Here is a 12,055-nt window from a genome sequence, read left to right as displayed (position 1 = left end):
CAATTAAATAATTTATTTATTTATATGGATCTCATCCAAATAAATAATTAATTATTTGAATCATATTCAAATAAATTAATTCTCCATATTATAAAGTTATAATTTAAACCACACTCAAATAATCTTTATAATAAATCATGTAAATAATTGTATCCATTACAATTAATATTTTACCTCATAAAATTTGAACATTTCAAATTTTCTTTCAACACATTTGATCCTTGTTGGTTCGTGGTGAGCTAATAAGAGGACCTTATGGACTTACAGATTATATGCTTCAATGATCCAAGATTAATTAATTGAACTCTTTAATAAATTAATCTTCATTCATTAACTACAGGACAAACCACTATAGACCTGTAGTTGACTCTTATGCATGTAGGACAAGTTGTGTCCATAGATATAATCAGTATAAGAAAGTTGATTCTTCACGAGTTGTTCGTAATTACAACTGGGTCAAATGTCTGTTTTATCCATGTAATTACCTCTTTTCCTTAAGTATCACTGATTTCTCTAATAAACAATTTGTTTATGACCTAACCAGGGTGAGGCTCTTGTTCAAGACTTTAAATCAGCATTTAAATGAACTACTCATCTACTTACCCTATGCGGGAATGAGTGAGTTTTATCTTGTGAAGTTATGTTCCCACCTCCCTATTTGGTCAAGTTTCCAAAATGGTAGGCTTATTGAGTAGACAACTTGAGTCACTTTCACTCACACAAATCAAAGAATCAATTGCACTGATAGGAGTTTATAAATCACTCAAGATTAAGATCGAGTAGCACATAATAATCCCATGAAATATTAATCTCATCAATTAACAGATTTACAAATAGAGATTAAATATTTCACAGTCCGGTCTTATACAAACTCTTTATATATTCAATCGATGCAAGATTTATCCTAATATCATTCCCTTGATTTTAGGAGTTCTCGTTTATAAAGGATATTCTTTTTCCAAATTAAGAATCCTCAGATTTAGTGGATCGCATGTAATGCAATATATGGTGATAAATCTTTGTTTTCATCTATGTTCTGTTTCTATATATGCATACGATGTTTATTGCAAATGTATACAAAATATATTCAAATATATTTAGAAGAAATGCAAATTTAAAATTGTTATATATATCCATACTCTAATTTTACTCTCGTTTCTATTGAGATATATGTTCCACATACTTTGTTATATACACATGTATATATTTGAAATTGAGATATATATGCTACATACTTTGAGATATACACATGTGTATATGTATTAAGATAGATGATATCCTCGAATTATTTGAAATAAACAGATGTATGTTTAAAAATTGAAAACGAAAATTAGATTAGGTGTAATTGGGCCTATGTAAATAGGTTATTAAGGTAGAAGTTCATGTATTTATTTCAAAACAGTTTTAAAGTTTTTGGCCCATTTCTTGGAATAATATACATAGGAAAGTTGTATGAAAGTTATCATACACCTTTTAATGTATGGAACCAAATATAACACTTCTTTTTCTCTTCTTCATAAAAGCTGGCATATGTATGTTCAAAGGGAATTTTATAAATACCGCTCCCAGCGTGCAATCCGCCCCTACCAAAGGAATTATATATATATATATATATAATTTACTTAGTTTATAAGTAATTATTTAAAAAGGAAAGAAAAAAAAAAGTAAAACCCTTTAAAGGTTAGAAAAATAAGAAATTGTGGCTACATTCAGATTTATAATAGAAAAATACATTATAATTATAAGAAATTTCTTTAACAAAAAGCCAATTTAAAAATGCATAAATTAAAAATAATAATGTAAATTTTTTAATTAAAACAAAGAAATGATTGACACGAAATTACTATTTTTATATTTTGTGGGTTTGACTTAATTTTATTTTTATTCTCATAATTTTAAAATTGTTAAGTCATGCTTCCAATTTAGAATCTATTGTTCATAAAACTTTGTTTTATTTTATTTTTAAGAAAGTAATTGCATTTGAGAAAAATAGAAAAATAAGAGAAACTATTTATACAAAATAGCAAAATTTAATTTTCTTTGATAGAAGTTAATAGAGGTTAATAAGAGAAACTATTTACATAAAATATCAATGTCTATCACTAATAGAAACCGATAGAAGTCTATCATTGATACTATGTGATAGATGTTGATACAAATCTATCAATGTCTATTAGTGATTTTCTTGCTATTTCTATAAATAGTTTGACATTTATTCTATCTTGAACATTTTTCCTTGCTTTCATGTCTATATTTTGAATTTAATATCAATTTAATTCTTAAAAAATGGTATCAATTTAGTCTTTTACTTTTGGCATATCGATCAACTGATATACTTTATACAAAATATATGTAATTGATATACCATACTCCTCCTTATCCTACTGAGAGCTTCTCTTTCTTTCTCCTTCAAGCACTTGAGTGCCTCCTCAAAGCTCCAAGTGTGAAGTCGTTTGTAAAAAACTTGTGCGCCGAACGACCGTAACGGATGTCGGCTCAATCCGAAGGAAATTATATTTTAATCGTGTTATTCTATTAGTTCGATTTTGATGGCCTAATTTATGTTTTCACATTAGTTTTCTTATGTTTTCAATTTTGGATTGATTGTGTTAACAAGTATAACAAATATAAACTTTATCAACTAATTGTTATATGTTCAAAATCTTGATATGATTTTGATAGCATGTTAATTAATATTTAATTTAGAATATCAACCATAGAATGTATATATACTTCGTATTTCGCATGTAAGTAGACTGATATACCAAATTCAAAGAGAAATATATATATATATATATGAAGTATATCATTCATTTTGAATGATATAAGTATATCAGTTGATTAATATACCACATCTAAAGTATATCCGTTAATTGATACATCAAATATAAAGAAAGTAAAATATATCAGATATATTATTAATATACTTGTCAATACATCAAAAGAAGGTAAAATTAGAATACTGAACAACGGAAAATATATCTAATATTTTGTTTGTTGCTACATTTGTAAATTACAATAAATCATTGTTAAAATTACAATTTTAATTTTCTTTTTCTTTTGCTATTCTTGCAAATGTCTCTTAGAGAGCATTTGGGTCATGGACTTGGTTATTATAATCCTAAGTTATTAGAGTTGAGTTATAATAGTTTGTGTTTGGGATATAAATTATTTTTAGTTTGGGTTATATAATAGTATGTGTTTGAGGTGTAAACTATTTTAGTTTGAGGAAGAAATTAGGGTTGACAAAATTCCCTGCGGGGTCAGGTCCTCGCGGGGCTCGCCACGATTGGGGCAGGGAATCCCCGGTTTGACTGGGGATGGGGTCAAATTGGAAAATTTTTTTGGGTACCGTCCGGGGACAGGGAGGGTATCCTCGTCCCGATCCTGATCCCGATTAATCCCGACCCCGATTTTATATAGTTATATTTTTAATATTTATAATATATAAAATAACTTATTTATATGTATGTTTATAATGCATACTATAGACTTATAGTGTTATGAGCCAAATATTGAATATATAAATTTTAAATTTAAGCCCAAAAGTCAAGCTTAAACTTAAAAAATTAAAAGAAAAAAAAATGGGGAATCCATCTAAGAGGATTTCCCGCGAGAAACAGGGAATGTGCCCTCGTGGGGACCTCGTTTCCTCGATGGGGAATCCCCGCCCCATCCTCGCCTTCAAATGGCGGGGACGGGGGCGAGGATGGGGGAAATTTCCCCCACGGGGCCAAGAACGGGGGACCCTCCCCTGCCCCGGTCCCATTGCCAATCCTAGAGGAAATAGTACACACCGTAGCAACAAATTAAAAAAATGATGAATGTAAATAGTAAATACTGTAGCAAATGAGAGTTTTGAAAATAGTGTTAACAGTAGTTAATTGGGAGTTTGAAATAGTATTTACTGTAGTAAGAGGTGGTTATTATAGTCTTAGAATAGTCATTGCCCCAAACGTCCTCTTAGCTCTTAAATGTTAGTATGTAATAATTTAGCCCCTAAAATTTTGAATTTTGTAATAATTTTATAGTTATTGATTCCATCACAATTAAGTGCAAATTATCATTATTATCATGTAAGTATTTAGTTTATCTAGTTTATAAATACATTAAGTCCATAACCAATTTATCAAATCTCAAACAATATTTTCTATAATAAAAAGTAAATGATTAAAAACTTTAAAGTAGAAGACTAAATTATTAGATATTAAAATTCAATATTAAATAATTATAGAGTTGTATTAAGAAAGTTAGATAAAAAAAAAAAATACATTTAGAATTAAACCAAATTGAAAAGACTATATAAACAATTATGAAACATTTAAAGGAGTAAATTGAATGTTGTAAAATTGTGAGGAGAGAATTGATAGATTTTAATATTGTTAGTTTGGACTTTTATGTCCATGTTTGGCATGCTGACAAAGCAGCCCAAAGCCAGCAAAGCCAAAAATCCAGGTTCTTCTAGAAAGGTCCCAAGGCCAGCTGTATTATATCCATTTCCATCTGTTCCACTAGTCAGCCCGTGCTTCCCCAAATATAACCTTTCTTTCCAAGCCTCACCATCTTCTTTTTACCTTCTTATTTTTATTTTCATTTTATTGACCAAATGTATGAGAAATTATTTTAAATAATAAGATTGTTCCAAATATTTATAAATAATAACAAAATATAATAAAATTTTATTATATTTATAAATATTTTAGTTCTTTTCTAATTTTAATCTCCTTTTTAATACCTATAGTTGTTTAGGTAGAATTTGTGAGATAATTTGTGCTTTATTTTGTCTAATAATATTATAATTCAAAGTAGAAGTCAATTTTAAAGTTCTTGTAACAGAATTTCATTTATTTGAGATTCGCAACGAAATTTTTTTCCCCACCTTAGTTTGATGAGACTATTTTTTTTCGTAATTTATAAATTTTTATTTTTACGTGGACGTTTATTTTGAGTTAGATTTTTTTAAAATTTAGTTATTTAAGTTTCGTTTGGTAATCATTTTGTTTTTTAAAATCAAATCTTTACATACTATTTACACCTCTAAATTTCTTCTTTTATTATCTATTTTTCATAAAAAAATTAGATGAAGTAGATTTTAAAAAACAAAAACAAAAGACCAGATGGTTAACAACCAGAACCTTAATGTTTGTCATTTTATTCTTATTTAAATTAGATTTTGGGTGTTATATTAGATCAATTTTTAAATTTTTTTTTCTGGATTAGCTTGGGTATCTAATTTGATTATGAAGAAAGCATATTTTTTTATTTGTTTTAGTTTAGAGTTGAAATTTGACTTGTTCTAATAATAATAGTAATAATACTAATAAATAGTTGAAATTTGCCATACTTATAACTTATAATTGACTCATCTACACCTATTAACAATTAGTTTTTTTTTTTTAAAAAAAAAAAAATTATTTTGATGTTTATTTTATTTTTCAAAGGTTGATATCTAATTTTTTTCAAATATTCTTAGAAAGCCCATAGGCTGGCACCCAATAAAAATAAAAAATATATGGTGACTAAAGATTTGTTTAGAATACCTTCTAGTTTAATGTTTGTGTTTTTTGAAAAAAAAAAAAATAATAAAATATTATGTTTCCAGTAAAAGAGTTTTTATACCTTACATTTTTTTTAAAAAAAAAAACTTTAAATAAAAAATTATTTTAATTTTATTTTTACAAATCAAATCCTTGATTGTATAAATTTTATGTCAACTGAGCTATTATTTATTTTGATTATTCTAATTATGCCATATATAAAAGTGATTACACATGAATATAATTAAACTAATATGAATTTATAATATAAATTTCGAGATAAAAATTCATCTCCCATTCTACATATTATCAAAATATATACATATTCTTATCACATATTTTGGATTGATCGCTTAAAATGTAACTCAATTACAAGTTTTTCAAATATAGTTTTTTAAATAAAAAAATTAAGCAATTTTATTTATTAAGAAAAATTTTAAAAGGCAATTTTGACTATTAAAATTTTAAAAGGCAAGTTTTTCGAGATATTCAAACTTTTCTTCTTCTTCTTCTTTTATTTATTATTTATTATTTTTTTAAATAAGTATTCAAACTTTTCTAAATCAGCACCTTTTATTTCTGTTTGTTTTGTTTTGTTCTGTTCTTTTTTTTTTTTTAAATAGAAAAAAAAAAACTTTCATTCCTAATGTTAATATGAATAGAACTTACACATCACATCATTATGAGTTTGAAGCTGTGTTTACTTTTATTACGTCCAGCTAATTTGTAGATAAGTCAAAACTTAAGTATTCCACCATATAATTTCTTTTCCAAGGTTTAAATATTTTTTTATTCTCTAAATTCTAAATTTTATTTTATTTTAGTGCTTAAACTTTTAATGATGGCTATTCTAATCCTCAAACTTTTAAAAAACACTTATTTTGGTCCCTATTATTAAGATTCTATTAACTCTTAAACAAAATGATGATATGACCTATATTTTTAGATGATTAAGTTACCAAATAAGTTAATTATGCTAAAAAAATTTAAGTTTTCAATTTTGAACTAGGTGGTAAAACAATTTTCTATAGGAGAATTTAAGTTATTTTACGTTCAAGATTTTGACCATTAAATGTATTGGCACGTTCACATTTTACTCCAGCCTCATTTTGCTCAACACATGGTAGGTGTAATTTTATCAAAAAGTTTTAAAAAAATCTTAATAGTAAAGACCAAAATAAACTTTTTTTAAAAAAAAAGTTTCGGGACAAAGACAATCGTTTTTTAAAGTTTAGAGACGAAAATAGAACAAAATTCAAATTCCAAGAACCAAATTAATATTTAAACCTTTTGTGTATTACAATATTTATTTCTTTTCATTAAATACAATAAATTATTTTTTAGAGTTAGCGAGAGTGACAAATAGATTAGGATTTGAATCTTCCTATCCTGATTATATATATACTTTATATTAGAGAAAAATAACATTTATTTTTCTCTTCTCTCCTAAATAGAATTCCATCCACCAATCATATTAACTATAGTGAGACATTCAAAATTTAAAAAATATGATCATAAAATAGAAGGTAAAACTTTTATTCTGGAAAATTTAATTGACAATTAATTTAAATAGGCAATTAGAAAAGAGAATGAAAAATACATAAGAAAAGAGAAGAAAAAAAAGTATTTAGGTTTGAGATGGAACCCACATAGGATGTTTGGATCTCATAATTCCTATTCGAGTCCATAAAACTTCCCACCACATGGATTAGGGTTAGAATGCAAAACTCAACTGAAGTCAAGCCTTTAACCTAAACATTCAATTACTTTTTAAGGTTTTTACGTGGAAGGTCTAAAGAAAGTCTTATATTTCATAAATGTTCTAAAATTTGAATTTTTTTCAAAGATGACTTTTGGGGTTAAGTTTGGACAATTACACATTTTTTTCATTTATTTATATCCTATTTTTGTATATATTTTCCTATTTTCGAAGCCATTTTATTGATGAGGAGAGAAAATACATTTATTATAGAGATAGAAAATGCACCTAATATAATTCTTCTCATTTATCAATTAGAGAGAGAAAATGCATTTATTGTTATTTTTTTCCATTTTTCAATTTAAAAAAAATACATTTAATAAAATTTTATTTTCTATTTATGTTGATTTTTACGTATCAACTGTTTGGTTTTTTCTGACGGATTAATGGTTATTTTAAATATATATACCTTAAAACATTTTGGCAAATTCATGGTTATTTTAAATATACCTTAGAACATATTTGAAAATTTTCTAACAAATATATGAAATATACTATTGTTTATAAATTAGAGATTGACTCAATGTTTGAGATGAATTATAGTATAAACTAATACATGAAATATATCACAACATATAAATCTTCATAAATTTCATTTATATCACATAATATATATCATATATACCATTTAGGTAGTTAGAAATTACAAGAATCAAAATTTGTATATATCATAATATATGAAGTCTAAATAAAAAAAAATACACTCTCGTTTATATCAAATAAACGAATACATATATCACAATATATATCAAATTTCCTATAAAAGCTAAAAAAAATACATGTATATCACAATATATATAAAAAAAAAAACTAAAAGTTGAATTGTGTTCGTCGTTCGTCTGCCCCGAGTCCGTCGTTGCCGTTCATTTGCTTCGAGTCTCCCGTCGTCATTCATTAGCTCCGAGCCCGCCATCGTCATTCATTAGCTCCGAGCCCGCCATCGTCATTCTTACTGTCCCATGCTCACCTCGTCGCAGGATGCAACTTACAGTGCTTGCAACTCACACGCCAAAAGAAGAAAAGAGGGAGGGAGAAGAGAAAAGAGATGATGTGGAAGAAATGGTTTTCATGGGGAGAGAGAATATATGCATGGAAAAGAGAATGTGAATGAGAGAGAATATATATAATGTAGGGAAGGACTAAATTGTAAATAACCTATGATATTAACGAAAATAGAGAGACCAATAGATCATTTTTATAAAAGATAAAATAGTCACACATTTTACGTAGAAATGCCTATTTTTTGAATATTAAATGGAGTAGAAAGATTTATACCATCGACTTTTAAGATAATATATACTAATTATCGTTGATAAGATGAAATAGAGTTAAAATGAAAAACTTGGTAGACAAGTATTTGTAGATAAAACGGATATAAAATTGGACCAAAATTTGGGGCAAAAGAAAAACTTTTTTGTCTGCCAGAGGCATGAAACTGACAGTTTGGTATATTTGTCAATTGGAAAAAGAAAAATTCTCAGTGGGCTCTCAAAAAGCTTTCATCTTCCACTCCTCGAAACGATTTGCCAAGTGAGCAAAGCAAAAGAACCCCCACCTTGCATTCCCATTTCTTCTCTCCGCGTTTTCCCTTTTCTCTCTCTTTTCGATTGATTCTCAGACGTTACAAAAAGCTTAAAACCCACGAACCCAGAACCCAGAACCACCATTTTTTAACCAAACCCATGATTATGGCTCTTCCCATTTCCAGATTACCTTCTCTCTTTCCCCTTCTCGCCATTTTTCTTGCCTTCTCTACCTTTCTTTCTTCAACAGGTTCGCTTCTTCTTTTGGGTTTTGTTTCAGCCCTCATTTTGTCTCAATGGGTGTCAGTTTGTTCGTTTCTTTGTTTTCATAATCGTCTCTGTTTTGAAGAATCGGTCTCTCTTTTTGCTTGTTTTTGTGACTGATCGGCTCTAGAATCTGTTTTTCTTTTTCTTGAATTTGATGAATGACGATATGGTAGTTTTGGACTTGATTACTTTTGAGTTTCAGGGGTTTATTTCTCTCATTTTCTTTGATTTCGATCTTATCGGGTCTTGGTCACATGGGTGGACTTCAGTTTTTTGGGTCTTCTTTCTTTGAACTTTCAAATGCATTATGCTCTCTGCATGCACAAGACTCTGGACAAGTGATTCTGGTTTTGGCAGTTTGACGAGAAATCCCCTGTTTCTTCTTTATTCTGAAAGTTTATTATGATTTTTTTTAATGTTATGTTTGTTCAGTTTTCTGAGAAGAAATTGAGAGCAAAGTTAAAAAGGAGTGCCTAAATATTGGATAAGAAATGATGTTTACCTAACACAGTTAGAGGTTATATTCTTGAGGCTACTAATTTTGTCCATGGATCATATTGCTTTTTTCTTGTTGGCTTCTTTGTTTCAATCATTATTATTTCACTAATATCTTTAAAGTACTGTTTGATCTTGAGAGGGTGATGCTGATTTATTGTCTTTTTTCCCTCTCCTTTTTCATTTGATTTTCAGAAGCATATGATCCACTTGATCCAAATGGAAACATTACTATCAAATGGGATATTATGAGCTGGACTGCTGATGGATATGTTGTAAGTATTATTGCATCACTGTGTCAATTTCATGAGAATCCATGTTTTTTATTTTGTTTTATTTTTATAAATGTGTGAGGCACCAATGTGCGATAGCCCTTGCATTCTTGCATTTTTCAAAACATGGATGATAATGATTGGAAATTTAGCTACGAAACATATTTGTGTTTCTAGTTCTCTAAACAAACCAGAAACAAAAATTAGGAAACAGAAACGACAACGTTATCAATTGGGGCCATAGTTGCCCTTTTCCTTTTGGTCCTTGTTCTTACATATTAAACCTTACATATGAATGTGTAGGCTGTTGTTACTCTGTATAATTTCCAACAATATCGTCACATTCAAACACCGGGATGGTCTCTCCAATGGAAATGGGCAAAGAAAGAAGTCATATGGGCCATGTTGGGAGGCCAAACAACAGAGCAAGGTGATTGTTCTAGATATAAAGGGAACATCCCCCATTGCTGCAAGAGGGATCCAACGGTTGTCGATCTATTGCCCGGAACTCCTTATAACCAGCAGATTGCAAATTGCTGTAAAGGTGGAGTTCTCAACTCCTGGGTGCAAGATCCAGCTACTGCAGTGAGCTCATTTCAGGTCAGTGTTGGTGCAGCCGGAACCTCAAATAAAACTGTTCGACTGCCAAAGAACTTCACCTTAAAAGCACCTGGACCTGGTTATACCTGTGGACCGGCCAAAATTGTTAAACCGAGCAAATTCAATTCCCTCGACAAACGGAGAGTTACACAGGCATTGAGTAAGTAATGATCTGTGAGATATATTTACTTGTACTATTTTCCTGTTTCTAAGTTTTTGTGTAGCTTCAAGTTCAAGTTGCTTTCATATTCTATCTTTCCTTTCAATAAATCCTTGTACTAATTAACTCATGTTTTGCTAAAAAATCCTTCTTATTTGCAGTGACATGGAATGTTACATGCACATATTCACAATTTCTGGCCCAGAAAACTCCTACTTGCTGTGTCTCGCTGTCATCATTTTACAACGACACAATTGTTTCTTGCCCGAAGTGCTCCTGTGGCTGCCAAAGCAACTTGAACGCACCCCAAAGTTGTGTGGAGTAAGCTCACTGCCTCATATAAAACTATAGACTAACATGACTCGGACTAATGCCGGTATGCTTATTTGCAGACCAAATTCTCCGCATTTAGCTTCTGTTGTTACCAGTGCTAGTTCTAGCAAGAACAATTTGACACCTTTGGTTCAGTGTACTGGCCATATGTGCCCTATTCGAGTACATTGGCACGTGAAGATTAACTATAAGGAGTATTGGCGTGTGAAGATCACAATTACAAACTTCAATTACATGATGAACTATACAAATTGGAACTTAGTTGTCCAACATCCCAACTTCGACAATCTAACACAGATTTTCAGCTTCAACTACCAGTCAATCAATCCATATGGAACGATAAGTAGGATAGAATCTCTTTTTACCTCTTATGATCAATCTTGCTTCCGTTTCTATTCTTTTAAATTTAAATACGTGTAGAATTAAGTGTATGTTTTTCTAAAACAGATGATACTGCAATCCTGTGGGGAGTCAAGTTCTACAACGATTTGCTCATGCAAGCAGGTCCTCTTGGGAATGTACAGACAGAGCTACTTTTCCGGAAGGATCAATCAACTTTCACATTTGATAAAGGCTGGGCTTTCCCGAGGAGGATCTATTTTAATGGCGACAATTGTGTTATGCCACCTCCAGAAGCCTATCCCTACTTGCCGAACACAGGTTCTAAGCAAGGTGTCTCAGTGTTTACTATGCTATTGCTGACTTCATTGACTCTCTTGTCCTTTCACCATTCGTTTGCATAACTTCTCGGTATACTCGAGTCATTCTGAAGTTTTGAGATCAGTCTGGCCCATACTATTAAAAGAAATGATGAATCTCATGGATGTGGATCATGACTTTTAACTTAGATTGTTGCTTCAGGTGAATTTTTTGGTGATTGAATTCACTTTGTAAATGTTGTACTATATTACAGAAACTTTCTAATATTTCCATGTCCGTGTCGAGATCTGTTTAACTGTGGGAACTTGGAACATTCATTCAAAGCAATTGTTATCATTAAATGTCCTGCCATTTTTTTATTCCTACTATGTATCTCCTTTCATGGATGATCATGTCGGTGGTAGTGGAATTTTTGTGAATGGAAAAGTAGATTCCAAAAAAAAAAAAAA

At 29.6% G+C, this 12,055-nt stretch overlaps 1 protein-coding gene across 1 annotated transcript; it reads left to right on the top strand.

Annotated features, from left to right (window-relative positions):
• The first annotated feature begins 8,743 nt into the window (after nucleotides 1-8,743).
• Nucleotides 8,744-11,965, top strand: LOC120091304 (protein COBRA-like). Its single transcript, XM_039049283.1, has 6 exons — nucleotides 8,744-9,069; nucleotides 9,777-9,856; nucleotides 10,157-10,613; nucleotides 10,775-10,934; nucleotides 11,006-11,289; nucleotides 11,394-11,965. Exons 1-6 carry the CDS (start codon nucleotides 8,979-8,981, stop codon nucleotides 11,687-11,689), a joined length of 1,368 nt encoding a protein of 455 aa, XP_038905211.1. The 5' UTR covers nucleotides 8,744-8,978; the 3' UTR covers nucleotides 11,690-11,965.
• The last annotated feature ends 90 nt before the right edge of the window (nucleotides 11,966-12,055 follow it).

This window comes from Benincasa hispida, chromosome 1 (assembly GCF_009727055.1).
Source record: "Benincasa hispida cultivar B227 chromosome 1, ASM972705v1, whole genome shotgun sequence".
In the NCBI taxonomy this organism is placed as follows: Eukaryota; Viridiplantae; Streptophyta; class Magnoliopsida; order Cucurbitales; family Cucurbitaceae; genus Benincasa; species Benincasa hispida.
Note: the sequence above shows the minus strand (reverse complement) of the source record. Positions and strands in the feature narration are given on the sequence as shown.